The 25,437-nt window shown below is 54.1% G+C and overlaps 2 protein-coding genes across 3 annotated transcripts; one reads left to right on the top strand and one right to left on the bottom strand.

The window, feature by feature from the left end:
• Positions 1 to 617: 617 nt before the first annotated feature.
• On the bottom strand, positions 618 to 9,782 carry Gpr108 (G protein-coupled receptor 108). The gene is given in 19 exon segments (XM_048427532.3): positions 618 to 1,079; positions 1,526 to 1,650; positions 1,743 to 1,826; positions 1,915 to 1,964; positions 2,214 to 2,257; positions 2,367 to 2,497; positions 2,856 to 2,973; positions 3,068 to 3,141; positions 3,467 to 3,542; positions 3,648 to 3,676; positions 3,678 to 3,757; positions 3,760 to 3,781; positions 5,272 to 5,376; positions 5,467 to 5,660; positions 5,756 to 5,880; positions 7,212 to 7,294; positions 7,453 to 7,503; positions 8,870 to 8,989; positions 9,604 to 9,782. Coding segments are annotated over 19 exon segments (1,710 nt in total). The 5' UTR covers positions 9,730 to 9,782; the 3' UTR covers positions 618 to 1,006.
• Positions 9,783 to 11,640: 1,858 nt separating this feature from the next.
• On the top strand, positions 11,641 to 25,138 carry Trip10 (thyroid hormone receptor interactor 10). 2 transcript variants are annotated; one of them, XM_048427530.2, is made up of 15 exons: positions 11,641 to 11,772; positions 12,959 to 13,074; positions 13,172 to 13,228; positions 15,349 to 15,496; positions 15,571 to 15,633; positions 16,156 to 16,260; positions 16,350 to 16,478; positions 17,079 to 17,225; positions 17,343 to 17,537; positions 18,855 to 19,022; positions 19,230 to 19,339; positions 22,963 to 23,095; positions 23,301 to 23,446; positions 23,888 to 24,006; positions 24,710 to 25,138. In XM_048427530.2, the coding sequence occupies exons 1-15, from the start codon at positions 11,749 to 11,751 to the stop codon at positions 24,856 to 24,858; spliced, it is 1,809 nt and encodes a 602-aa protein (XP_048283487.1). In that variant the 5' UTR covers positions 11,641 to 11,748; the 3' UTR covers positions 24,859 to 25,138. The 2 variants fall into 2 exon arrangements, with proteins under 2 accessions (XP_048283487.1, XP_048283488.1); XM_048427531.2 differs by lacking the exon at positions 18,855 to 19,022.
• Positions 25,139 to 25,437: the final 299 nt, after the last annotated feature.

Raw genomic sequence — 25,437 nt, 5'->3', positions numbered from 1 at the left:
AGGGCAGAGAGAGCCATCTTGAAGAACTAACTCTAAGGGGGTCTAAAAGAGGCTAGGACAAGGTTGGTGCTGGACCCTTAGGGCCATGACTATTCATTTCTAGCCTCAAACTCTAGTAATTCTCCTGCCTCAGTTAGAGGCTTGAGCTGCCACACCCTGCTATTAGTTCTCTCTGTGGCCTAAGGTCACACGCAGTCAGGGGCTGCATCTGCTGTCCCTTGGGTTTAGAAACCCACCTTAGTTTGGAAACAGGGTGTCTTGAGGGCCCGGGCTGCGGCCAAGGCCAGGGATCTAGCCCTCCCCACCGCCCTAGCAGGATTGTGAGCACAAAGGCCATCTTCATGGAGGCTTTGGGACCTACACTCAGGTCCCGGAGCAGAAGCAGCAAGTACTTTGCGTTCCCATAGCTCAGTCACACGCTCGGGTCTGTTTTCAGAGGACAGTGGTTCATCCGCACCTTCCAGACTTCTGTGGCTGGGCCAGTCCCTGTGGGAACCTCATCCTGGGTCTGGTGACTTGAAAGACCCTTGAGGGTTGAGATGGGAGGGGGAACTTGGTCACACGTTCCCCAACAGCCAACACAGGGCCCGGCACAGCATTGGCAGACTATCCTCTCCTCACTATGAATTCTGTTTTATCTTTATTTGTATTTGTCTACTGATCAGCCCCAAGTTCCACAAGGATCTCCAGAGCAATAGGCTGACAGGCAAGTGCCACCGCTGGCCTGAGGGTTCGGGGTCTGAGATCATAACTGCAGCTCTTGCCTTAGGCATTCGAACCCTCAGCATCAAGAAACTCATGAGAAAAAAAAAAAAAAAAAAAAAAGGACCGGTCCTTATTGTACTGAAAGGCTGAAGAGGAGAGGGGTGTCTTTTTTTGGAAGGCTCCTTGGGGACCCGCGTCTTGTGTGCCTTGTTGGCACGAGTCCCTACGACTCCCTGCACACTAGGGGACAAGAGTAGTGTGCAGGGGCAGAAGGACTGAGGGTGGTGGCTGGATGAGGAAGTCACAACAGCTCCCGGCCACTGGCTGTCTTGTTGACTTTGGACAGGCCTTCCCGAAATCCAGAATCCGTCATCCTGGGAGAGGCACACAGCAGAAGCAGGGTCCGGCAGCTGAAGGGACCATCCCAGCCCTACATCCCCAGCCAGACCTAGCCCCGTAGTCAGTATGTCAGTTTTAACCCTGCTGTCAAATCAGCTTGGCTCCTACCACTCCAGAGTGACCCGGTTCGGCCCAGCTGGCCTCTGAGGTCTCCTGGGCCTAGGTGACAGAGCCCATCACTTCCTACCAGAGCTCCAATCCACCTAGAGTGACTCCAGACCTGCACCCTGTGGACCACCTGTCCTTCACCTCCTCAGCACACCCCAGAGGCCATCTCCAAGCACCATGTGGACTAGTTTTAAGGCTACCCACACCCCACCTTTAGTCCTTTTGGGCCCCACACACCCATAATCCTGCCTAGACGCACCCCGAGAAGCAGCCCAGGTCTAACCCCACCCTCTCCTACCCCCAGCCTGCTCACACTTGCTCCATCTGCACATCTTCCTCATCCTCCTGAGGCAGCTGCAGGTAGGGGTTGTCCCCAGCTGGCTGGAACTTGTAGCCGGTGAGCACGAAGAAGGCCAGCGTGGAACTCTCCACCAAGAGCTAGGAGTCAGGGCATAGGATCAGGCGGGACTCCCTGGCCACCCACACTCCTGACCCACCCCGCACTGGGGACCCTGCTCTGCTCCTCTCACCTGGTACAGCCACTGCCACTGGAAGGGCACAGCCACGCGCAGCAGGATGGCGATGATGCGGGTGAAGTAGATATAGCAGATGACCTGGGGACACGTGGGGCATGGGGGTCAGGGGCAGAGGGCCGTGGGAGAGGTGGGGAGAGGCAGGCCTGGGGAAGGACGGGACTCCTACCATGACGTAGTAATGTCGGAACAGCTTCAGCTTGGCCAGGTTCACCGCCACTGTGGGAGGGCACAGAATGGGGGTCGGGGGGGGGGTCACTGAAAGTGGTAGGAGGGGAAGGCAACAGAGGAGGGGACAGGGCTGGGGGGCAGTTCCAAAACTACGGGATGAACAGTAGAAAGAACAACTGGCGAGGGGGAGAGGGGACAGAGGAGCGAGACGAAGACATAGTCATGAAGACACGGGGCCCTGGCACCTGGTGTCAGTGAGAATACAGGGCTGGAAAAAACCTTAAGGCGGGGCCTCACCCTTGCCATCAGTGCCAGATGCGTCCTGCAGATGCCGGATAGACCTGGAGGAAGAATGTGGGAAGCGAACATGACCCCAACCCAGTAAACAAGAGTCTTCTGTGGGGTAGTGGGGGCGCCTTGGCGGGGTGAAGGGCAGGGTCGGCTCCTCACCACACAACTGGGAAGAGGATGGCACCGCAGCAGATGAGATCCACCAGGAACAAGATCTCCTTCCAGAGTCCATAGTCACTGGCACCCTCCTCACGGGACTCGATGACAATGTATGCAACATTAGCCAGGACCTGTGGGGTTAGCAGGATACCGCCTGATTTTATTCCCATCCTTTTGCTCCTGTCCACTAAAAATGAACCGCCATATCCTCTACCACTATGGACTTCCCTCCCTGTACCCCACACCCCAGCATCCCTCCCTGTACCCCACACCCCAGCATCCCTCCCTGCGTCCCACCCCAGCATCCTTCCCTGTACCCCACACCCCAGCATCCCTCCCTGCATCCCACCCCAGCATCCCTCCCTGCATCCCACCCCAGCATCCCTCCCTGTATCCCACCCCAGCATCCTTCCCTGTATCAATCCTTAGCATTCCTCTTTGAATCTCTCCCTACGTCTCCACTCTCTCTTGAGGAATCCACACACATACCTGCAGGGGGATCACAATTCCAAAAATCTTCTTCTCCTTGTCCGACAGCATATACTTCACAAAGGCCCAGCCTGAGCCGATCAAGGCAATAGTGATGAAAAGAAGGGCACCTTTCAACCTGGGGAGCCAGAGTGGGGGAGGTCTGATGATGAGTGGGGGGCCCAGCCCCCTCCGCCTGCCTCCCCACCTGTGTACAGAGCCGGGTGACTTACAGGTGTGTGATATAGTGCATGACGGCGAGGCCTTCGATGGGGTGGCCTTGGCTGTTGATGAAATAGTAGTTGATCTAGAGGCAGGCAGACGGATAGGAAGTCAGAGAGAAGGATGATCGGGTGGAGGGCAGCTCAGGGGCAGAAGTGTGAGATGGATGGGTGATTGGGGAGGGAAACGAAAACAGCCAGTCGCCATGGATCCCCTCCACCAGGGAGTGGGGAGGTCACAGCTGGGTGGGGGACGGTTAGACGATATGGTGGACACTCAGCACTGGACCAGTGGATGGTCCTGGAGGGTAGGCGGTGAGAGCTGAGCGGAGATGGGCAGAGTGCGCAAGCAGACAGATGTCCCACCCCACCATCCCACCCTTGTGTTGCCACCAGGCCCTCGTTGCTCACGCTGTGGAAAAGCAGGGAGACACTCTTGGTGAACGCCAGGGCTGCCATGAGCCAGTGAATCTTAAAGACACTGTATCTGCCAGAGGGGGAATGGGGAGGGAGAGCACCATTATTAGATCAGTATGTGAGGCCCTCAGAGAGGCGGGGCGGGCAGGGTGAGGAGGGCAGGAAGGCGCTTTACGTATTCTTGCAGAGCACGGACACCCAGAAGGATGCCAGCAGCCAGGAAGCAGGCAGACATAGTCAGGTAGAGCTTGAAGAGGGGTATTTCTGCCGCTGACAGGAAGCCTTCGGATTCTTCTCTCGGATCATCACCTGGAAGTGGGGAGGCAGGTGGCCTTGCCCTTGTGGCTCTAGCTCTGGGTTTCTGGAGAGTTCCAGTCTCCAACTCATCCACTTGCCAGCTAGAGCCTCAGTTGGTCCTATCTCTCAAATGGGTACACAGCCATACTCTGGAAGCAATAGAGGACCAACACCCAGGGAGGACCCAGTCTTTGTACAAAGTGACAAGCATTTGCACAGGGCCTGTCACATTTCCAGAAGTTTGGGGAAGGCTGGATGATATAAACTAGGGACACAGAGGTGCCTACATGGTGTCAGTGAGGGGGCCACCCAGAAGAAAAACGACTCATAGTATCCAATACACAACCTACCCATGTTGTGACTGGATCACTTAGGCAGTGGTTCTCAGCCTTCTTGATACTGTGACCCCTTTTAATATAGCTCCTCATGTTGTGGTGATCCCCCCAACCAAAGAACTGTCTTGTTGCTATTTCATAACAGCAATTCTGTAATTTTGTTACTGCTCTGAATTGTACTATAAATATCTGATAACGTAGGATATTTGATACGCGGCCCCCAAAGGGTCGAGACCCAGAAGCTGAGCACCATCGATTTAGGGCATACTGTGTGATTCTGTTTGTGTGTGTGTGTGTGTGTGTAAATCAAGGACAACTTCAGGCAGCCATCCTTGGAACACACGTGAAGGCAGGAAGGAACCAACTCCTGTAACCTGCCCTCTGACCTCCACACACACTGCATACACACTCACATCCAAAATACACATAAGCCAAGCCTACAGGTTGTTCGTGACACAGCTAGGGAAGGTGCTTGCCTTGCAATCATGAGGAGCTGAGTTCAGATCCTCAGAACCGGTATTAAAAAACACTAGCATGGGTGTGCAGACAGGAGGCTCCCTGTGGTCAGTCAGAGACTCCATCTCCAAAAACAAGGTGAGCTGGCGGTGGTGGCGCATACCTTTACTTGCAGTACTGTGAGTTCGAGGTCAGCCTGGTCTACATAGTAAATTCTAGGCCAGCATGAGCTACACAGTGAGAGCCTGTCTCGAAACAAGAAAGCAAATGTGGAGATGGCCAGTATCCTGAGGAACACTGCTGGGGGCTGACTATGACTTCCTGAGCACACCATACAAGCTCCCCTGCACATACAAATGAACACAAACACACGCACACACGTTCTCTACACACCTGAAATAGACACACCTTTGTCTTCCCTTAAATACTTCTGATCGGAGGACAGTTGCATACCCTAGCTTGCATGTCTCACCAAAGCCCAACAGAGGACTTTAGGAAGTTCATCCAGGAGCTGGCAAGATGGCTCAGTGGGTGAAGAAGCTTGCGGCCAAGGCAGATGACCTGAGTTTGATCCCTGGGGCCCACAGGTGGGAGAACTGACTCCTCTGACCTCCACACATGTGCTGTGCTGCATGCCCCCCGCCCCCCGTAAGCACAGGATGGAGACATCACCGGTCAGGTGGGCAGGGGCTCCTGTCCCTGGACACTCACGATGAGGTCGAATGGATGCTCCTTGCCAGGAACAGAGTTGTGACAGTTGTGGAAGTTGAGGCTGTACTGGCCTTCCTCAGCCCTGGAGCCGATCACCACGTGAAACTGGTCGCAGGGAGGGGGGTCTCAGGAGGGTCCTCCAGCAGAGGCAGGGCTCAGGGGAGGTGGGGACATGCGGGTGAGGCAGGTACTTACACTGAAGTTGTAGGAGTCGTTCAGGTGGCCCAGCCCCAACACCAGCTCCGTCTCCTTCCCGCTGGGGTCCTGTGTGGGCAGATGCCTCTGTGGATGGCCCTCTGTTGAGTGTCCATGCACCCCTGGGGGAGTTTTCTCTCCTGAAACATGGGGTGCTCCAGGCTTTGCCTCATCTTCCTTGACTGCAGAGGTTTCTGTAGGGGATGGGGAAGTGACTGTGAAAAGACAGACAGGCAGAAAATTGGGATGCATCCAGGGCAGCTAGCTCTGTCCAGCTTCCCGGACTTACCACTGCTCCCCTTAGGGGTGTCTGCTGGCTCTGACTTCAGGAGGCTCGACTGGGCAGGGGCGTCAGAGAGGAGACCGGGGGAAATGAGCAACTTCCTCTGCTCTCCAAATTTTAGGACTTTGACCCTTGGGTGATGGAGAATAGGGAAAGGGGACGGTGAAGTCTGTGGCCAGGTACACCACATCTGTGGATGCCCTCCTGAAGGGGTTGGAGAATCACCAAATCTTTGCATCTGGCCACCACCCATCAAGGTAGTGGGTACATTCTTGGTTGTCGGTAATAGCAACTATCGATCTACTGGGAAGGGCAGACAACATGGCCTGGTCTGCAGGCAAAAGGCCTGTGATCCAAGGTACTTGACAGACAAAGGCAGTTCAATGTCAGCCTGAATTACAGAGTGAGTTCAAGGCCCAAACTGGTAAAACATATTGAGACCCTGTCTTAAAACAAAAAGTACAAAGAGGGTTGGAGTCATGGCTAAGGAGTGAAGTCTCCCCACAAGAATCTCTCAGTGAGGAGTTGGGGAAATGGTCAGGGTGGAGACCTGCATAGATTCCCCCAGTGAGGGGCTGGGGGCGTAGTCAGGGTAGAGCCCCACCTAGAGTCCCCCAGTGAGGGGCTAGGAGCGTGGTCAGGGTAGAGCCCCGCCTAGAATCCCCCAGTGAGGGGCTGGGGGCGTAGTCAGGGTAGAGCCCCACCTAGAGTCCCCCAGTGAGGGGCTAGGGGCGTGGTCAGGGTAGAGCCCCGCCTAGAATCCCCCAGTGAGGGGCTGGGGGTGTAGTCAGGGTGGAGCCCCACCTAGAATCCCCCAGTGAGGGGCTGGGGGCGTGGTCAGGATGGAGCCCCGCCTAGAATCCCCCAGTGAGGGGCTGGGGGCATGGTCAGGGTAGAGCCCCACCTAGAATCCCCAGTGAGGGGCTGGGGGGTGTAGTCAGGGTGGAGCCCCACCTAGACTCCCCCAGTGAGGGGCTGGGGGTGTAGTCAGGGTGGAGCCCCTGCCTAGAATCCCCCAGTGAGGAGCTGGGGGCGTGGTCAGGGTGGAGCCCCACCTAGAATCCCCCAGTGAGGGGCTGGGGGTGTAGTCAGGGTGGAGCCCCACCTAGACTCCCCCAGTGAGGGGCTGGGGATGTAGTCAGGGTGGAGCCCCACCTAGAATCCCCCAGTGAGGGGCTGAGGGCGTAGTCAGGGTGGAGCCCTGCCTAGAATCCCCCAGTGAGGAGCTGGGGGCGTGGTCAGGGTGGAGCCCCACTCAGAATCCCCCAGTGAGGGGCTGGGGGTGAGGCTATAGCACTTGCCTATAATCTGTGAGGCAGTAGGTTCAATATCCAGTAGCATGCGTATGGGTGCACACATACACATACACACACAAACACATGCTGCACTATGTAGCAAAGAGACTAGCTTTCTCCCTAGGGCTGTGGATCTTTGAGGGGGGGGGTCCTCTGTAGCCACTCACTGCAGGTCCTGGATATTAATGAGGAAAAGGACCAGGAAGTTGCTGCTGTTTCTCTCCAGAGGACATCCGTGGACGTTCCGGCTCTGGGGAGTGGACAGAGAGGACCTGGGTTACAACTGCCCATGGGTCTAGCATAGTTCAGTGTGTTATCCATTCACCCAGGGCTGTAGTCTTTACAGGAAGAAGACAGGCCCTCCACACCATGTTAGTCCCCTCATCCCCTCTGATGCTCTCTACTCACCGAGTAGGAGTGAACGCTACCAGATCGAACCCGACTGAGGCTGAACCCCACCTGATGGAAGGAGAAAACAGTGAGGGGCTTCCAAAACACCCTATGCAGCAGAAGGGATGCAACCTAGTTCTGCTCTGCTTTGAGAGTGGTGCTCGCAGGCAGCCCTGGCTGATAGGGCTGGTGTCCAGGTTGCTGTTAGACTTGTATCAATCCTACTGCCTCAGCGTGTACCGCCACCCCTGGCTCCTTTTGCAGGTACTCAACACCCACCATGTGCCAGATGCTCAATGACCTGCCCCACCCCTGACTCCCAATGCTCATGCAGAGCTCACTTCCTCTGAGAGACTTTTCACAGCCTGATTGATTTATCCACCTACAACGTCAATGGTGCTGGGCAGGGTAGGGCATGCAATTTCATGGGCTATGGAGACTGAGGCAGGAGGGGCTTGATTTTTAGGCGAACCTGAACAACATGAGACCCTATCTCAAAGCAAACTGCCAAAACAAGGCTGCCTGGGCATAGTGGTGCACGCCTTTAATCCCAGCACTTGGCAGGTGGATCTCTGTGAGTTGGAGGCCATCCTGGTCTACATAGTGAGTTCCAGGACAGCCAGCACTACACAGTGAGACCCTGTCTCAACCTCCCCCCACCGAAAACAGGAAAGAAAAAATAAGGCTACGATGAACCGGGCATCCACTTCGCACCTCTTCTACCAAGGGGACACTGGTGAAGAGTGAAAGGGGAGAGTGTAAAAGCCAGAGGCTGGGGAGAAACAGAGAGAAACAATGTCTCCTGGACACTACTGCTGCTGAACTCCCAGCAGCTCCGGCTGTCTGCATTGCAGCATGCAGGGAAGAGGGGTGCCTGAACCCTGACACCTAGCTGAGAAGCTGTGGACAGCCACTTTTCTTTCAGGGTATGGCCCTAGATAAAAATAAAAAAGGTCTGGGTGATCTCTGAGCCTGTGGCTAGCTTAGTTTACATAGTGAGATTATGTCTTTAAAAACCAAAAGACATGAAATTGGGAGGAGTTTGGGAAGGTGGGGATGGAACTCAGAGGAGTTCCAGAGAGGAGTAGAGGGGGTACGGTCAAAATACATTATGTATACATGTATAAAGTGTTATGCTACAAAGGGGCTGAGGTTGGGTGGGGGTGGCTCAGTAGTAGAGCACCTGGGGGGGTCTCCCAGTGTGGGGGCTGCGTAACTTGATCCTCCTGCCTCAGCCAGCAGGAACAACAAGGAGACCTGATCTGTACTCTGAACATCCAGACTGCATGAGACACTGTATTCATTCCCAAGTGACGGGTGGGAAAATTGAGGCTCAAGAAGGCTATGGAACTTGCCATAGATCCCATGGGTGAGGGACAGGGCGAGGGCAGGATTCCAGAACTTGTGCACTGAACCCTCCCGTAAGCCTTCTCACCTTTGATGACTTCTCTTCTGTCTCCTGGAGACCCAGGCGAAGCAGGCTCAGTTCCACCTCTAGAGACCCATTGGTGTAGAATCCGAAGCTGTTCAGTTGGATGTCAGCTCTCTTCTCCCCCTGCAGGAAACCAGAGAGACCGTGGCGGCAAGGGCACTTTCTCCACCAGTTCTCAAGAGCCTCTGGACATTTTTTATTCAGGGCACAAGCACGTGAGAAAGACTTTCCGGGTGCAGGGTAGTGGCGGCGATGGTGGTATTTCTCTGCTTCAGTCCTTCCCAGGCAGCTACAGGGTGTGTTTGAGTGTCCAGGAGGTGAAACCCTGACACCCCCATGAAAGACCCCATATTGACGTGCACTACAGTGAGAGTGAGTTACACATGCTGGTGTGATCAGTTTCGATTTCACAGAAAACTTTTCGATTCTTTCTGGGCTAAATTTTCAAAGTAGTTCCCCCAACCTCCTATCGAAGTGAACTCCAGGAAGATGCTACCAGGCACTCCCTCTTCCCAGGAGGTCCTATGGTTGTTACCTAGGGTCCCCCGGAATTTAAAGGGCCAAGAGTCAGGGGTCCCGGAAGATGGAGTCCCGCCCCCTAAACCAGGCTAATCTATTGCGAGCACCGGGTGGGGGTGCCCGGGACGAGACCACTCGCGGCCTGCAGTGGGGGGTGCAAAAGTTCTATCTAAAGGAGCTAGTGGGGAGTAGGGCGAGGCCAAGCCTAAGGGGCTCACTGTGAGCGCCAGCCGGTGGATGCGACCTGAGCAGCCGCTCAGCATCAGCACCAGCAACGACAAGCGTCCCCATCCGCACTGCGCGGGGCTCCCACCGTCGAGACCCCTCCTCTCGCTCACTGCCATCTCCGGGGCTACGACTGCCCCACGACACCACCTCTGACGCCCGATAAGGCCCGTCCACTTTCCAGCCAATCGTCGCACGATGTGGCGGAGTCACCCAATTACCAACTGAGACTTTCTTGATGGACAGAAGGCCTTCCAAATGGGCGTGCTTACCTTTTTCAGCCCCTATTTCATGCTCTCCAATCCCTAGACAGATCGTTCCGGATGCAATTTGATGAACAGGACGACTCACCAATGATCAAGGAACCCATATCTGTTTCTTAAAGCGGAATTCCTTCTTCAACTCTTAACGGCCCAAGACTACATTACCCAGAACCCAGAGAAAGCAGATTCAGGCACCAAGGCACACAAAACTACATTTCCCAGTATGCCCAGGGACGCACTTCCGTCCTCCCTCCACCCCGCAACCAAAACGTGGCACCCGGCCAGAAGTAGAGCTTTTGGTAAACATAAGCATCTGTTGAGGCTTGCCCTGTTCCAACTTTCCTGGGCCACTGAGAAGCCTAAAATTCTTGACCCTATACTGACCTCTGATCCCAGGCCGAGCGCCATTGTAGGTTCCACCTGCAAGACTCCGCCCCAGGCTTAACCCCCTTTCAGCAGCTGAGTCCTAACTTCAAACTGAAACCCTGACCGCCCTCCATTCTGATACTAGGCACCTCATCCCATTTTACACACCGGGTCCTCATCTTCTACTGAGCCCCCAGATCTGGAAGAGTCCCAGCTTCTGGACCCCAGTTGTGAAGTCTTCAACTCTTAACTAAATTGCTTACTTTGGCTCTAAACTTCCCATCCCAGTTTGATACCTTATTCCCGTCGGGCCTCTGACTCCTCTTCCTCCCTCCTCCCCCATCTCCCCCACCTGGTTTTGCATCTGGGAATTTAGCCCTCAAGCAGCCAGCAGGTGGGGCTAAGGTTCACCAGAGCCTCATTACCAGCCAGGCTCCAGAGCATTTTTTCTCAGAAGTCCGGACTGCCCTTCTCTTTCAGCTGAAGCACTAGGGAGTGTTTTGCGATTTCTGCAGCAACAGAGAAAGCACCTAAGGCCCGGGAGAGTGGGGGTGGGAGCCACCAGGGCCTCTTCCCTTTCATCTGGGAGCCTCAAGGGGATTTACAAGGTGTGAAAGGACTTTTATGATTGGGAGGACCCGAACTTCTGAGCCCCAGGGCCCCAGAGTCTAAGCTGGCGGGAGGGGCACTCCATGGGAATCCCGTGCGCAGTACTGATTGGGCCTCAGTGAATGAGGCTGGGAAAGTCATGTGCAAGCGCGAGCTGGTGTGTGTGTGTGTGTGTGTGTGTGTGTGTGTGTGTGTGTATGCGCGCGCGCGTGTGTAGTCCAGAACTGAGGCTCCAAGGGCAGCCTGTCCTCAGTTTCTTAGAGGAGGCTCTGGCGGGGAGGAAGGGAAGTCAGGTTGCGGTGGGGGTGTGAGCTAATGGACCTGGCCTTGGCTGGAGGTGCGTCCTGGGCTGGATCGAAATCATCCCATCTGCTCTGTGGCCGGAGGGAACCAGACCATTAGTGGGATGAAATGGAGATTTCTGGAGCCTAGTTGGTCCCGCAAAAGCCTAGTGACCGACCGCAGGTTTTCCCTGCCATGGAGTGGGGGAGAAGTGGGAAAGACTCCTTGGGTTTGGGGTTTTGATATTTTGATCCTTTATAAGAAATGCGAAGTTAAACTGAAAGGATGAATAATTTGGGATGGCAGAGGAGAGTAAATGGGGGTACAGGTTGGAAAATAAATCGAGGCGTCCTTTAAGGAGGCCCAAGGCCCTTTAAGGGAGGGCGCGGCATCCGTTGAGCCACGCCTCATTGGGCTCCGCCCTTAAGAAAGCTCCGCTGGGGGCTTGGCGGAGCAGGGGCGTGGCAAAGGCGAAGGGGCGTGGCAGTCCAGTCTAGTGGGCGTGGCCTGGTGGCGGGGCGGGGCGGGGTTGGGCACACCGCCCTGGGGCTGAGTCTCCGGTGGAGGGTGGCGGGGACCCGGGCAGGAGGCGGTGGCGTTCTCGGCGGCAGGACCAGCATGGATTGGGGCACCGAGTTGTGGGTGAGTCCTTTACCCCCAGCTCCCACGGTTCTCCCTTGCTGGGGTCCTGGCCTCTCCGCTCTTTGTCCCCGATGTACCTTTGCCGGGACTCCGCCGTTTCCCCTGCAGCTGATCCCGTGGGTCCCCGCCCTCTGCCCTCAGCACTCTCTCTCAAAAGTTCCTTTGGGACTTTCTAGATGCCCAGAGGGCCCTAGGCATACTTTGCCTAGGGCCGGTTTAGGGAAACTGAGGCACAGAGTTGCGAATGAGGCCATCACAAGAAGTTCCTGGACCAGGCCAGGAAGGGGGGGGACAGCTGGGCGAGGTCACCTATTTTGAGCGCTCTGGCCTGGCTTGGAGGCTAATCTTACGGCCCCTGGGTCCCTGCCCGTCTCTCGCCTTTCCAGCTGGGAGGGGGAGGGTACCCTTTGGTCACCTTCTCTCCCACGTGGGGCCTCACCCGGTTGATTTCCCCCACTGCCCCGCGCTTGCAATTGCCCTTAAGGGCTTGGGTCGCTGAGGGGGAGGGAAAGGGGGGCTGCAGAACTTGGCCCCGGGCGCTGGGCGGAGCCACCCCTTACCCGCCACTTAACCTCACCCAGGAAGCCCTAGAAGTTTCCCTGAATCTTCGGACTGTTGACCCCTCCTCTTTCTGGAGGCGGTGGAATCTTCGGGTTTAGTGGGGGTGAGCCACTGTAGTGAAGGCATCACAGAAGCAGGGGAAACTGAGTCAGTCACTCATAGGAGGATCCCGGGGGATCATGGAGAATGGGGAAATCTGGCCATTGAGGTTCCCCGCTTCCACGCACTTTTAGTTACACAAACCCTTCCCCTCTGTGCCAAGCCCGCTTAATTTTCCGGAATTTGGGGGGATTAGAGGATTTGGGGAAGCTGGAGTGCCTTAGCCTCCTCCCAACACCCTTGCTGGCCACTCCGACTCCGCGAGACCCCGCCGTCTGGTCTGGGGCCCTGGCCCTGTTGTCCAGGCCCTTCCCGGGAGGAGGAGATGGGGGTTCCCGCCAGCTTCCTGCCTCCCCCTGCGCCACGCCGGGGCGGCGCCTGGGGAAGCCAGCCAGTCCTTGCTGGAAAGGCTGAGCCACGAGGTTGTGTCATGTCCCGCCTCCCCTTCCGTGCATCGGGTCGCTGGGGCTTCGGTATCCCCCCCCCCCACCAGGTGACACTGATCCTCTCCAATCCCTGCAATCAGGATCAGTTTGAGGTGTTGGAACGCCACACGCAGTGGGGGCTGGATCTGTTGGACAAATATGTGAAGTTCGTGAAAGAACGCGCCGAGGTGGAACAGGCTTATGCCAAGCAACTCCGGTGAGCACGAGGGTTGGTGCTCTCCGCTCTGGGATTCTGCTGGGAGCCAGCGGGAGTGCCAGGTTCTTAGCCTCCCTGCCTCTGTGCCCACCTTTAGGAGCCTGGTGAAAAAGTACCTTCCCAAGAGACCTACCAAAGATGACCCCGAAGTCAAGTAAGAATGGGAAAGACTCCCTGGGAAGTGGGGTCGGGGGCGGGGCGTGGGTCTCTCTCCTTCCCAGAGGCCTCTCCACAGTGCACCTCCAGTCCTATCGTCTGTTAAAATTCTGGGTGACCCGAGGTGGAATTTACCCCCTTCTAGCAGGGCGCCCTTTTTGTTTTGTAAATTCTCAGCTTAGCCGAGTTCTTTGGAGTAAGTGGCTTTTTACTTACTCTGTTTCTAGTTTTGAGGGCAAGGTGCACCCACATATGCCATAGGACACTTGTGGGAGTCAGAGGACAGCTTGCGGCTCTTTCCTCACCATGTGGGTCCCAGGGATCAGACTCAGGTCATCATGCTTAGCCGCAAAGCACCTTTTACCTGTTAAGCCATCTAGTTGACCCTAGCTTTATCTTTGACTCGTTTTGGTTCTTCTGTGACTCCCTCCGTAGCCAGGACTCCTCTCTAGTGAGGCAGTCCTTGAGCTTGGGCTGACCTGACCAGCATGCATCCCTAAGCCAGGCTTGTCACTTTTATTGCCTGTTTTCTAATCTGAAAAGGGTCTGATGGCTGTGATGCCTACTCAATCTGGTATGTGCGAAGATGAGCCGAGTTTATGTGTCTAAAAGCAATGGCCAGAGCTGGGTATGTCGGTGCATAGCTGTGATCCTAGCACCCTAGGGGTCTGGGCTATCTCACCTATACTGGTAGCCAGTCTGTAGGTATTTCCAGGAACTTTTAACTGCGTTCGGAAACCTTTCCTTTAAAATCTAAACGGTGACCTGGGCATATGGCAAATGCTTGTTATCCCAGCACTCTGGAGTGCTGAAGACCAGAAGATTGATAATTCTAGGACAGTTTGGGCTGCATAGCGAGACTATATTTTTAGTAAATTCGTAAATCAAAATTTTAATCCAGAAGTTAAGATAGCTGTTTGTGATAGCTGATTAGATTGGTGGCATGATGTGAATGATTCTCCACTCAGTGATGAGGTTTTCGAGGCTTGGAAAGTGTGTGTGTGTGCAGTCTCATGTAGCCCAACCAAGCCTCAAACTTGCTATCTAGCTCAGGACTGATCTCCCTGCCTCAGACTCCAGAGTGTTTGGGTGGCAGATGTGAGCTACTGTACCTGTTACGCCGGCGGTGGAGCTAGGGCCTCATGCATGATAGTGGGGCGCTCTACCCACTCAGTGCCTTCAGCTCCAGCCTCTGAGGATTGAAAATGCACTAACAAAACAAAATTGTTCCTTTCTGGAACATAGGCAGACTTTTTGAGGTCATTGTGTTTACATCGTATGAGGTTCCCTGAGTCATCTAGGGTGGGTCTGTGCAAACCCTGCTGTTCATCAAAGCCCTTCAGTATCCTTTGCTTTGGTACCCTCTAGGAACCCTGGAAGTGGTTGCCATGGCTACTGAAGGATTACTGTATTCATACCTCTCACTGTAAAATCTGATGAGGGGTGCTGGGCATGGTGGCTCAGCTCGGTGATTTCCGCAGTCAGGAGGCTGAGGCAGGAAGAGCAAGGGTTCTCAACTAGCCTGGGATATGTAGTCAGACCCTGCCTCAGAACCTAAATAAACAAACACAAACAAAAATTTGATTCTGCCACCAGCCCTAGGGGAGTGACATATAGAAGATGTCATCAAGGCTGAGCATGGTGGCGCACAACTCAAATCTCAGCCCTCAGGAGCAGAGGCTGGGGGGGGGGTCTCTGTGAGGCCAGCCAAGGCTGCATAGTGAGATCCTATCTCAAACAACAACAAAGATGTTGTAAGCATTATGCCTTCAAAAATTTGATTTCCAAAATGCATCTGAATTAAGGGCTGAAAGTTATGAACACAGACTTGGTTCTCCTTGGGAGCGAATGTAGCCCAAGACTTCCATTTTATTTGTTTTTGTTTGTTTTTCTTTTCCTTTCTCCTCTCCTTTGTCTCTTTCCCCTACAATCATCTCTCCCTCCCTCCCTCCCTCCCTCTTTCCCTCCCTTCTTCTCTTCCCAGGGTCTCAAGTAGCCAAGGTTGACCTCAGACTTACTGTATAGCCAAGGCTGGCCTCAATCTCCCCATCCTGCTGCCCGGCCCTGGGATGACTTGCCCCCCTCTGGTCCTGAGCCCCGCTTGTCTCCTTCCGCCAGGTTCAGCCAGCAGCAATCCTTTGTTCAGCTTCTCCAGGAGGTCAATGATTTCGCAGGCCAGCGAGAACTGGTGGCCGAGAGCCTGGGCGTCCGCGTGTGTCTGGAGCTGGCCAAGTACTCACAGGAGATGAAGCAGGAGAGGAAGATGGTGAGTCCCCTTCCACCCATGCTTGCTGGGGGCCCTGTGGGAACCTCGCTCAGGGCCTCCATTTGTTTGCACAGCACTTCCAGGAAGGCCGGCGGGCCCAGCAGCAGCTGGAGAATGGCTTCAAACAGCTCGAGACTGTGAGTGAGCATGGGGGAAGCTGGTAGCTCAGGCCCAGAAGAACTGGGGGGGAGTGGCTGCTCATGTGTGACCAGGCCCCCTTCCCTCAGGGGTACCCAGCCCATCTATTGTGCTTCCACCTTTTATTTTGAGGTGGGGTCTCATGTAGCCCATGTTGGACTGGCCTTGAACTCTGTGTGTGTGTGTGTGTGTGTGTGTGTCTCCAGGACAACTCTTCTCTGGAGTCACACTCACTTCTCTTGTTCCACCTCTGTGGGGGTTCTGGGATTATGAACTCAGGTAGTCAGACTTTCCTGACAGGCATTTTTACCTGTTGAGCCATCTTTCTGGTTCTGTTTTGGTTTTTGGGACAAGGTCTCAAATTGGCCAGGTTGGCTTTGAATTCCTGATCCTCCTGCTTCCACCTCCTTAGTGTTGGGTTGGGGTGACTGCCTGGTGCACAGTTCCCTGTAAACCTAGACCTCCTCGCTCTGTTCCTGGAGGAAGGCACGTCCTTCATCCTCCTTCTGTTTCTTCTGTAGAGTAAGCGGAAGTTTGAGCGAGACTGCCGGGAGGCCGAGAAAGCTGCTCACACCGCCGAACGGCTGGATCAGGATATTAATGCCACCAAGGCAGATGTGGAGAAGGTGTGTATGTGACAGGCTGGTTGGTGCCACTGGAGTAGGGTGAAGCCAGTGCCCGACTATGACCTCCACCTTGCCGTCCCACTTCTCAGGCCAAGCAGCAAGCCCACCTTCGGAACCACATGGCGGAGGAGAGCAAAAACGAATACGCAGCTCAGCTGCAGCGCTTCAACCGAGACCAGGCCCACTTCTACTTCTCACAGATGCCCCAGATATTCGATGTGAGCGCTTGCGTTAGTTAACTCCTACACCGCTGCCTGCACCCTAGCTGCCATGTCCCGTCCCTACCTCTAGAAAGATTGGAGAACACCTACAGCTCTAGCAGTCTGGAGGCAGAGGCAGGAGGCTAGCCGAAGTTCCAAAGCCAGTCTGGTCTACATAGCGAGTTTCAGGAGAGCCTGCCTCAGAAGGGAGGGAGAGAAGGAAGGGATGGGGAAGGGATGGGTAGATAGAAGAAGGAAGCGAGAAAGGGATATATCACTCTTTGGTTTTGAAACTCCTGTTCCTCCTTCTGAGCCCAGCTCTAACAAGTTCCAGCTCTCAAAATTTCCCCAGCCATCTTCCCCACTCTCTGTCCCAACCCTGGTGTTAGGATTGTCTGTGTTGCATATACTTTTCGTTAAACGTTCTGACTCCTTATAACAACCTCTTTTGAGAAGATTTTTCTGAGCTTCCGGCCCTGCGACTCTGACCCCTGCCCCTGGGGTTGTGAGGGCAGATGATTCTGTCTTAAGCTCTTCAGCCTGGGCTTGGGGGCTGATGTCTTCAGCCTGGAGGTGTTTGCAGGGTTGCCTCACCCCATGCTCTTCTTGGCTCTCCAGAAGCTGCAGGACATGGATGAACGCCGGGCCACCCGCCTGGGGGCCGGGTACGGGCTCTTATCAGAGGCTGAACTGCAGGTGGTTCCCATTATTGGCAAATGCTTGGAGGGTATGAAGGTGGCTGCGGAGTCCGTGGATGCTAAGAACGTGGGTGCTCGTCATGGGCCCAGCGGGATGAAGTGTGGGCTGAGGGAGGGCGGCTCCCCAAAAGTAGCTCCTTGAGCTAGCCGCTGGTTGTCTCTCATTCCTTGACCCTTCCCACAGGACTCGCAAGTCCTCATCGAATTACACAAGTCAGGGTTCGCGCGCCCGGGCGACTTGGAATTCGAAGACTTTAGTCAAGTCATGAGCCGAGTGCCTTCCGACAGCAGCCTGGGCACCCCGGATGGCAGGCCTGAGCTCCGAGCAGCCTCCAGCCGTAGCCGTGCCAAGCGCTGGCCTTTTGGGAAAAAGAATAAGGTGGGGTCCGGAGCTCTTGGGGTGAGGAGTGGGTGGGAGGGGGTGACAGTCAGCCGAGGTCCTCACTGAATCAGCTCCAGCCACATGGAACGCCGAGTCCTGGGGCAGGAATTTTCCTCTTGGCTGTGGGCCCAGGCTAGAGGGAAGGAAAGAGAGGAAGGCCAGCCTGCTAGCCCACTGGCTGGCTTGCGAGTTCCTCTGAGGATGAGAGGGGACATGGTAGGGAGCCTGTGGCATTTTCTGCTGCATCCTGAGACCTTTGAAGAGCTCATGTTGGCCTCACAGCAGTGATATTGCCCCCCAATCCCTCTCCCTCCTGTGCATTTTCTCCTTGGGAGTTTGACTTTTAGGGTCCTGTGTCTACCTTGACACGCCTTGTTTATCTCTCTACAACGGTTCCTTCTTTTAGCGATTCCTTCCGGTCACTTCATTCTTTCCATCCCACTTAGACTCTGAGACCCCTCTTACCTGCCACCCGGCACCCCTCCTCCCAAGCCTGGCCTTCCCAATGTAGGCAAGCACTGGCTACCCCCCACTTCTCCTCCCTGTCTGTCCCCTTTAGCCTATATGTCTGACCACCCTGAGTCCTTAAAAAAAATGTTGCATTTATTTATTTATGTATATCATGTGTATTTGTATGTTTGTGCACATGTAGTGGTCACAGAAAGACTATCAGGACTCCAAGTCTCTCCTGGGTCCCAGGGACCAAAGTCAGAGTTGTCATGCTTGGTGGTGGCAAGCCTTTTTGCATACTGAATCATCTGTTTGTCCACAGCCTTTACTTAGGCTTGCCCCACTACCTTATAGACTGTGAGCCCAGAAAGCAGGGCAGAGAGGAGCATGGGCACCTGACCTCCCCAGGTGCTGCATGAGTCCTTAAGACTCAAAGGACGCCTGTCTGTCTCATAGTCTTTTTAACTTATTGGATTTTTTATTTATGTATATTTTGGCACGTGTGGAGGTCAGAGAATGCTCATGGAAATCAGTTCTCTCCTTTCGTACTGGGATTTCAGATCCCAGAGCTTGGCAGCAAACACCTTTCCCTGCTGAGTCCTCTGGCTGGCCCTGACTCCCCATCTCCTGTCTTCCCTGGCACCTCCCAGGTTTTCTGTTGTTGCTTTTACAGGTGTTTTCTGTGTGATCTTACAATTCAGTTGTGATTTTTCTTATCATTATTTTCCCTCTTTCTCCATTTTTGTTTTTCCTGTTTCCTGTGTCCCGTCCGTCCATCCTTCCTTTCGTCCATCCATCCTCCGACTACAACCTCGCGCCTCCATCCCTGACTGGTCCCCCCACTTCCCTGGCCCCCACCGGTAGCCACGTCCCCCATCCCTGTCCCTCCTGGGGGGTCACCTACCCTCCACATTGTCTGATGGATCCCCGTCCCCCCGTTCTGGCCGCGACCCCTTGGCCATACTGAGCGAGATCAGTAAGTCGGTCAAACCGCGGCTAGCATCCTTCCGCAGCCTCCGAGGCGGCCGTGGGGTAAGTTGAGGCCGGATGGTGGGACCCTGGGCTCTTTCCTGCCGCCTGCTGGGTCCCCCCCAGATTCCAGCTTTGCTGTATGCATGGCCTCGCTCCCCAAAAGCCCTGCCCGGGGAGGAAGGTGGACCTGGTATCTCAGGAGCAAGAGAGGCTCTTCGGAAGTTTAGGGTCCCAAATCCCAAGCTCAGCCCTTGTTTCACCTTGCAGACCGTGGTCACTGAAGATTTCAGTCATCTGCCCCCAGAGCAGCAGAGAAAGCGACTCCAACAACAGCTGGAAGAGAGGAACCGGGAGTTGCAGAAGGAGGAGGACCAGAGGTGAGCATGTACGGTGGAGGAGGCAGGAGATGAATGTGGAATGGAGTAGGGATTCTTGTCTTCTGGGTGTGTGTATTGCCGTAAAAGCTATGCTGGGCCAGACGAGGAAGTCAACGTCCTCTTCACTCTACCTGGGAGGCAGGGTCTCTCCTCACACTGCAACTTTGTGTCTGGTTGGCAGCCAGTATCCCTGACTGTCCTGTATCTGCCCTACCTCTGCCCACCAAGGTAGCAGGTGGTGTGTGGCTATACCCAGCTTGGAACCGGGTGCAGGAGTTCTCCTCGAGGTCGCTCAGTAAGTGCTCTTAACTACTGAGCAGTCTCTCCAGCCCCCTACCTTGTCCTTTTGTCTGTTTTGTTTTTGTTTGTTTGTTTGTTTTTGAGACAGCGTCTCCCTATGTGGCCCTAGCTGGCCTGGAACTCTAGATGAAGACCAGGCTGGTCTTGAAATCGCAGATCTCGAGTGATGGTATCAAAGTCTTTGTCCACCACGACAGAGACAGGGTCTCACAGGGACTTGGGCTTGCTGAGTGGCCTGGGCTGTAGTATGAGGGCCGGCGTGTTGGGGTTTCCGTCCCGCCCAATACCCCAACAAGCCAGCAAGTCCCAAGGAAAAATTACACACAGGACTCCATAAGGTTATAAACTGATTGGCTCATTAGGTCAGGCTACTTATTAGTTCTTATAACTTATCTTAACCCATTATTCTGATCTATGTTAGCCACAATGGCTCCATACCTTTTTCAGCTGGGCAAGTTACATGCTGCCTCTTCGGTGATCTGCACAGGAGTGGCTGAGGGCTTCCTGTGTCCCAGAATACTCCCAGTCTCTTTGCTCCACCCCTACGTCCTGTCTGGCTTTCCCGCCTATACTGCCTGCCTGACCAATCAGCGTTTTATTAAAATATGATTGACAGAATACAGACAATTCTCCCACATCACTGGGCTGGCCAGCCAGTGAGACCTGGGCTCTCCTTTCTCTGCCTCCCCAATGCTGGGACTGCAGACATGAGGTCGCATGCTGGGCTTTGTCCATGGGAGCTGGGGGTTGAGATCAGGACATGGTGCCTATATGGTAACCGCTATTGATCGAGCCATCTCCTGGCCACATCTGATGGATTTAAAGGAGATTCCTGTCACACAGCTGGGTGTGGTGGTGCCTGTCTGTAATCTCAGCATTCAGGAGGCGGAGGCAGCAAGGTCATAAATTCAAAGCCATCCTGGGCTTCTTGAGTCTCCAAACAGTGAAGAACTGAAATGTAAAAACAGGAAAGAACCGGTTACCTGTCACTACAGCAGATGGAGGAGTGAATGCTTGTGCACCGTCCTCCTCTGCCGCCCCACATCACTGAGCAAAAAGCAAGAAAATCTCTGGCTCATTTTACTTCACTTCTGCTCTCAAAAATTCTCTCACTGGGCTGACTCAGTGACTAAAGGCACTTGCCACCCAAGCTGGAGGACTTTACTTCAGTCTCAGATGGTAGAAGAAGAGAACCCACTCCCACAAATTGTCCTCTGACCACCAGACATGTGTGGCGGCTTGTAAGTGCACACATAGGCAGGTGCAATAGGAATTAAGTAAGTGAACAGATAAATCAGAGAATCGCTACAGTGCCAACTCAGGTTAATATATACTTTGCTACAACAAATGGTTTATGATAGCCTCTGTGACAGGGTTGTCCTCTGTAGGCTAGGAGCCACCCTCAGCAGCACTGGGGCATTCTAGGCAGGATTCTACCCTTTGCCATGTCCCCAGCACCTCTATGGGGGAATTGCAGGTAGGGCTCCACCCATGACCTCGCCCCCATCCCATCCCTGGGGGATTCTAGGCGGGGCTCTACCCTGACCACTCCCCCATTTCTTCCCTGCAGGATCCTAGGCGGGGCTCCATCCCTGGCCACGCCCCAATCCCCCCTCACTGAAGCATTCTTTTACTTACTTTGAGACTAGATCTGGATAAGTAGTCCAGCCTGTTCTGGAACTTCCAATTCTCCTGCCTGTCTCCCAAGTAGCTGGAATTACAAAATCGGGACCTAGGCTCAGTTTCAAAGATTTTAGTAGACTGAAAAACAACAAAAAGCCTAGGCAGTGGAATCTTACCTCATTAATGCCAAGACAGCTCACCGTCAGGAACTCTGTCAGTCTTGAATCACCGTGCGATAGGAGGGAGAGAGCTGAGTTATCTAATGCTGGATAGCAAAATATTAACGCACAAAAAATCCGCCAGACAAGAAAATCTTCAGTCATTCTTTCCAAGCAACAAAACCTCTCCTGGCCGGCCCAGTTACATAATAGGGGTGACGCCGACCACTTGTTAGCAGGTGGCTGGCCAGATTCTGTTTGGCTGTTCACATGTGGCCTTCTCTGCAGAGTGGAAATCATGGGACTAATGCCATGCTTGGAGTTTCATGCAGCCTGGACGGTCCTAGTGGAGTGGAGTGTCTGCTGCCTGGGATCAAAAAGGCTGGCTTTTCAGCTTACTTACTTTATTTTTTTTTATTTTATTTTTTATTAATTCATCTATTTTGTGTATACTTACACATGCCACGGTCTCTGTGTAGATGTCAGGTGACTACTTGCCATAGTTCTCTCCTTTGAATACACGGATTCCTGGTCAAACTCAGATTTTTAGGCTTGGTGGCAATTGCCTTTATCTGCTGAGCCCTCTTGCTGGCCCTTATTTTTATGTGTTATTTTGAGACTGGGTTCTCGCTGAATTTTCCAGGCTGGCCTGGATCTTTAGTGTGCTACCATGTCTGGTTTATTTATTATTTCACATGTGTGTTCATGTGTGTGCTTGCTTGTGGCGACCACAGGACAACCTTGAGTATTGTGTCTCAGGCGTGGTTTGGGTAGTATGTGTGTGTGTGTGTGTGTGCATGTGTGTGTGCGTGTGCATGTGCACACAGGCAGATGTGCACAACCCTACATGCACAGAGCCCAGAGGATCTCATATGGTGACTGTTCTATCTCTCTCACTCCCTGGAGATAAGGTTGCTTTCTGAACCAGCAGCCAGACTGACAGCCAATGGGTCCGAGTTTTCACCTCTTTCAGTCTCTGCCCCTACAGTGCTTGAGTTACCGGCATCTATGGGAACTGCATCCAGATTTTTACATGGGTGCTGGGGTTCCAAGCTCAGGTCCTTAGACTGGCGCTCTTACCACTGAGCCATCTCCCCTGTCTGAGATGGGGTCTTTAACTGACTAGTAGCTCAAATTCAGCCAGATTGGCTAGCCATCAAGCCCCAGGGATCTTCCTGTGTCTGAATCCCCAGTGCTGGGATTGCAAGCTTACAACACACCACCATGCCTGACTTTTTTTACCTAGGCTGTGGGGACCAAACTCACGTCCTCACACATATGCAGTACATGTGTTACTCACTGAGTAATCTCTACAATCCGGTTTTGATGTTTGTGAGACCAACCTCATTAAGTCACTCAGGTTAGCCGAGGCTGGCCTAAACCTGCTGTCATCTGGCCTCAGCTCGTGGTGTTGTACCCAGGCACATTTGAGCCCTTCACCAGCATCTTTTCCTTTCCTTGACCCTGTTTTTCACTTGTTAAGGTCACAGGAGTGTGTGCTTTCCTTCCTGTCTGTCTGTCTGTCTGTGTGTCTGGTCTCAGGGAGGCCCTGAAGAAGATGAAAGACGTATATGAGAAAACACCGCAGATGGGCGACCCTGCCAGCTTAGAGCCCCGCATTGCTGAGACCCTGGGCAACATCGAGAGACTGAAGCTGGAAGTTCAGAAGTATGAGGTCAGAGGGATGCCCTGGGGAGGGGCGGGGACAGACTGAGCTGAGTCACTGCCGGGTGGGGGACAGGGGATAGAACCTAACTAACTGTCTTTTGTCAAAGTTTTGGGTGTGCGTGGGTGATGTCAGAAAAGGTCCCTAGTCCAAGAGTGGGCTGACCTCAATAGCTTACCCTGGAGCTCATGCTGTGATCTCCAACCAACCCTAGGCTTGGTTAGCAGAAGCTGAAAGCCGGGTCCTCAGTAACCGTGGAGACAGCTTGAGCCGTCATTCCAGGCCCCCTGATCCCCCAGCTACTGCCCCACCTGATAGCAGCAGTAGCAGCAACAGTGGATCCCAGGACAATAAGGAAAGGTAAGCAGAGAAACCAGAAGCAGCTATGAGGCCTGAGCTTGGTATAGCACTGGCCTAGAATCCCTCCCCACCACCAGTGAGAGCCTGGGGCGTGGTCAGGTGTGGAGCCCCACCTAGAATCACCAGTGTTGGGGCTGGGGTGTGATCAGGGTGGAGCTCCACCTAGAATTCCCCAGTGAAGGGCTGGGGGTGTGGTCAGGGTGGAGCCCTGCCTAGAATCCCCCAGTGAGGGGCTGGGGGTGTGGTCAGGGTGGAGCCCCACCTAGAATCCCCCAGTGAGGGACTGGGGGTGTGGTCAGGGTGGAGCCCCACCTAGAATCCCCCAGTGAGGGGCTGGGGGTGTGGTCAGGGATGGAGTCTTCACCTAGAATCCCCCAGTGAGGAACTTGGGCTGGCTTAGATGGAGGGTCAGGCCCTCATCTTTCTTCCATGTCCAAGCAGCTCAGAAGAGCCCCCTTCAGAGGAAGGCCAGGACGCCCCCATCTATACTGAGTTCGATGAGGACTTTGAAGAGCCTGCCTCCCCTATCGGCCAGTGTGTAGCTATCTACCACTTTGAAGGTGGGTGTAGTGCACGAGTTACTGTTTCTTGACAGCAGGAGCTTAGTGTGAAGGCTGTAGCTCAGTGGGAGGGTGTCTGGCCAGTGTTCAGCCCCCAGTACTGGCCAAAGGAAGGACCTGGGGAGTCAGTGTAAGGAAGAGTTATTTTATCTTTTTAGGTTTTTTTCGAGACAGGGTTTCTCTGTATAGCAGCTCTGGCTGTCCTGGAACTCGCTCTTGTAGACCAGGCTGGCCTCAAACTCCCAGAGATCTGCCTGCCTCTGCCTCCCGAGTGATGGGACTAAAGGTGTGCGCCACCACCACCTGGCTATCTTTTATTTTCAAATATTCTTATTTATTTTTTTGTGTGAGAGTGTTCAGAGGACAGCCTTCAGGAATGAGCATGCGCATCCTGGGGACCAAACTCCGGCTGTCAGACATGGCAGCTAGCGCCTTTTCCTCCTGAGCGGCCTTACAGACTCTCGATTTCTCAGTTTTACTCATTCCAGGACCCCAGTCTGTCCACATTTAGTGTGGGGCTTCCCGTCTAAATTCGCCCAGTCTAGAAACTCCCTCACAGACATCGGAGGTTTGTCTCAAGGGTGGAAGAGATGCCGAAGCTAACAGCGCTAACCCTCGCACCAGGGCAGGTGCGGCTGCTTGGAGCTATGACTTCCAATGTCATTCACCAAACCTGACCTATCCCCACCCTACTCCCCAACAGGATCCAGCGAGGGAACCATCTCCATGTCGGAGGGGGAAGACCTCAGTCTGATGGAGGAAGACAAGGGTGACGGATGGACACGGGTCAGGCGGAAACAGGGAGGCGAGGGATATGTGCCCACCTCCTACCTCCAAGTCACCCTCAACTGAACCCCACTAGAGCGGGTGACTAGGGGCAGGGCTGTCAGCTGCTGCTTCTGGGCCACAGGGGGCCCCCGAGACCTTGCACTTTATTCCTGCCCTCGTGGCTTTTGGCTGAGACCTGTGTAACCCGCTGTCCCCTCTCTTCCCACCCCACCCATCACCCTCCAGGGACCCACTTGTGCCTTCCTGCGTGGTTGTACATATTCTTCATTTAAGACCTCTCTTCCTGCCGCTCGGCTTGGGCCAAGTTTTGTTTTATATTAAAAAGTATATATAATTACATAAAGTTCTTGGAGTCTGTGCCTCCAGTATTGGGAATGAACACTCAAAAGGTACCTCAGTGGAGTGATAGCTCGGCAGCAGGTGCTGGCCTCTCTCACGGAGAACCCCGAGTTAGTTTTGAACAGCAATGTCTGCATCTCACAGCCATCCAATACTGCGCCCCCTGTGGCCAACTCTGGCAACTGCACTCATACCTGCATAGACCCTTCCCAAGTTAAAAATATAAAAGCCACTCTTTCTTGGAGGCGAACCTAGGTACACCCTGGCAAGTCCTCCTTGTGTGTATTACTGATGCTTGTCACC

The sequence above is a fragment of the Myodes glareolus genome, chromosome 8 (genome assembly GCF_982192425.1).
Source record: "Myodes glareolus chromosome 8, mMyoGla1.1, whole genome shotgun sequence".
NCBI classification, from domain to species: Eukaryota; Metazoa; Chordata; class Mammalia; order Rodentia; family Cricetidae; genus Myodes; species Myodes glareolus.
Note: the sequence above shows the minus strand (reverse complement) of the source record. Positions and strands in the feature narration are given on the sequence as shown.

Coding starts and splice junctions, on each gene's coding strand:
- Trip10 (XM_048427530.2), top strand. CDS start 11,749: ATGGATTGGGGCACCGAGTTGTGG. Junction 17,226..17,342: donor AGTCCGTGGATGCTAAGAAC/GTGGGTGCTCGT, acceptor CCCTTCCCACAG/GACTCGCAAGTCCTCATCGA. Junction 19,023..19,229: donor GCCTCCGAGGCGGCCGTGGG/GTAAGTTGAGGC, acceptor TTCACCTTGCAG/ACCGTGGTCACTGAAGATTT.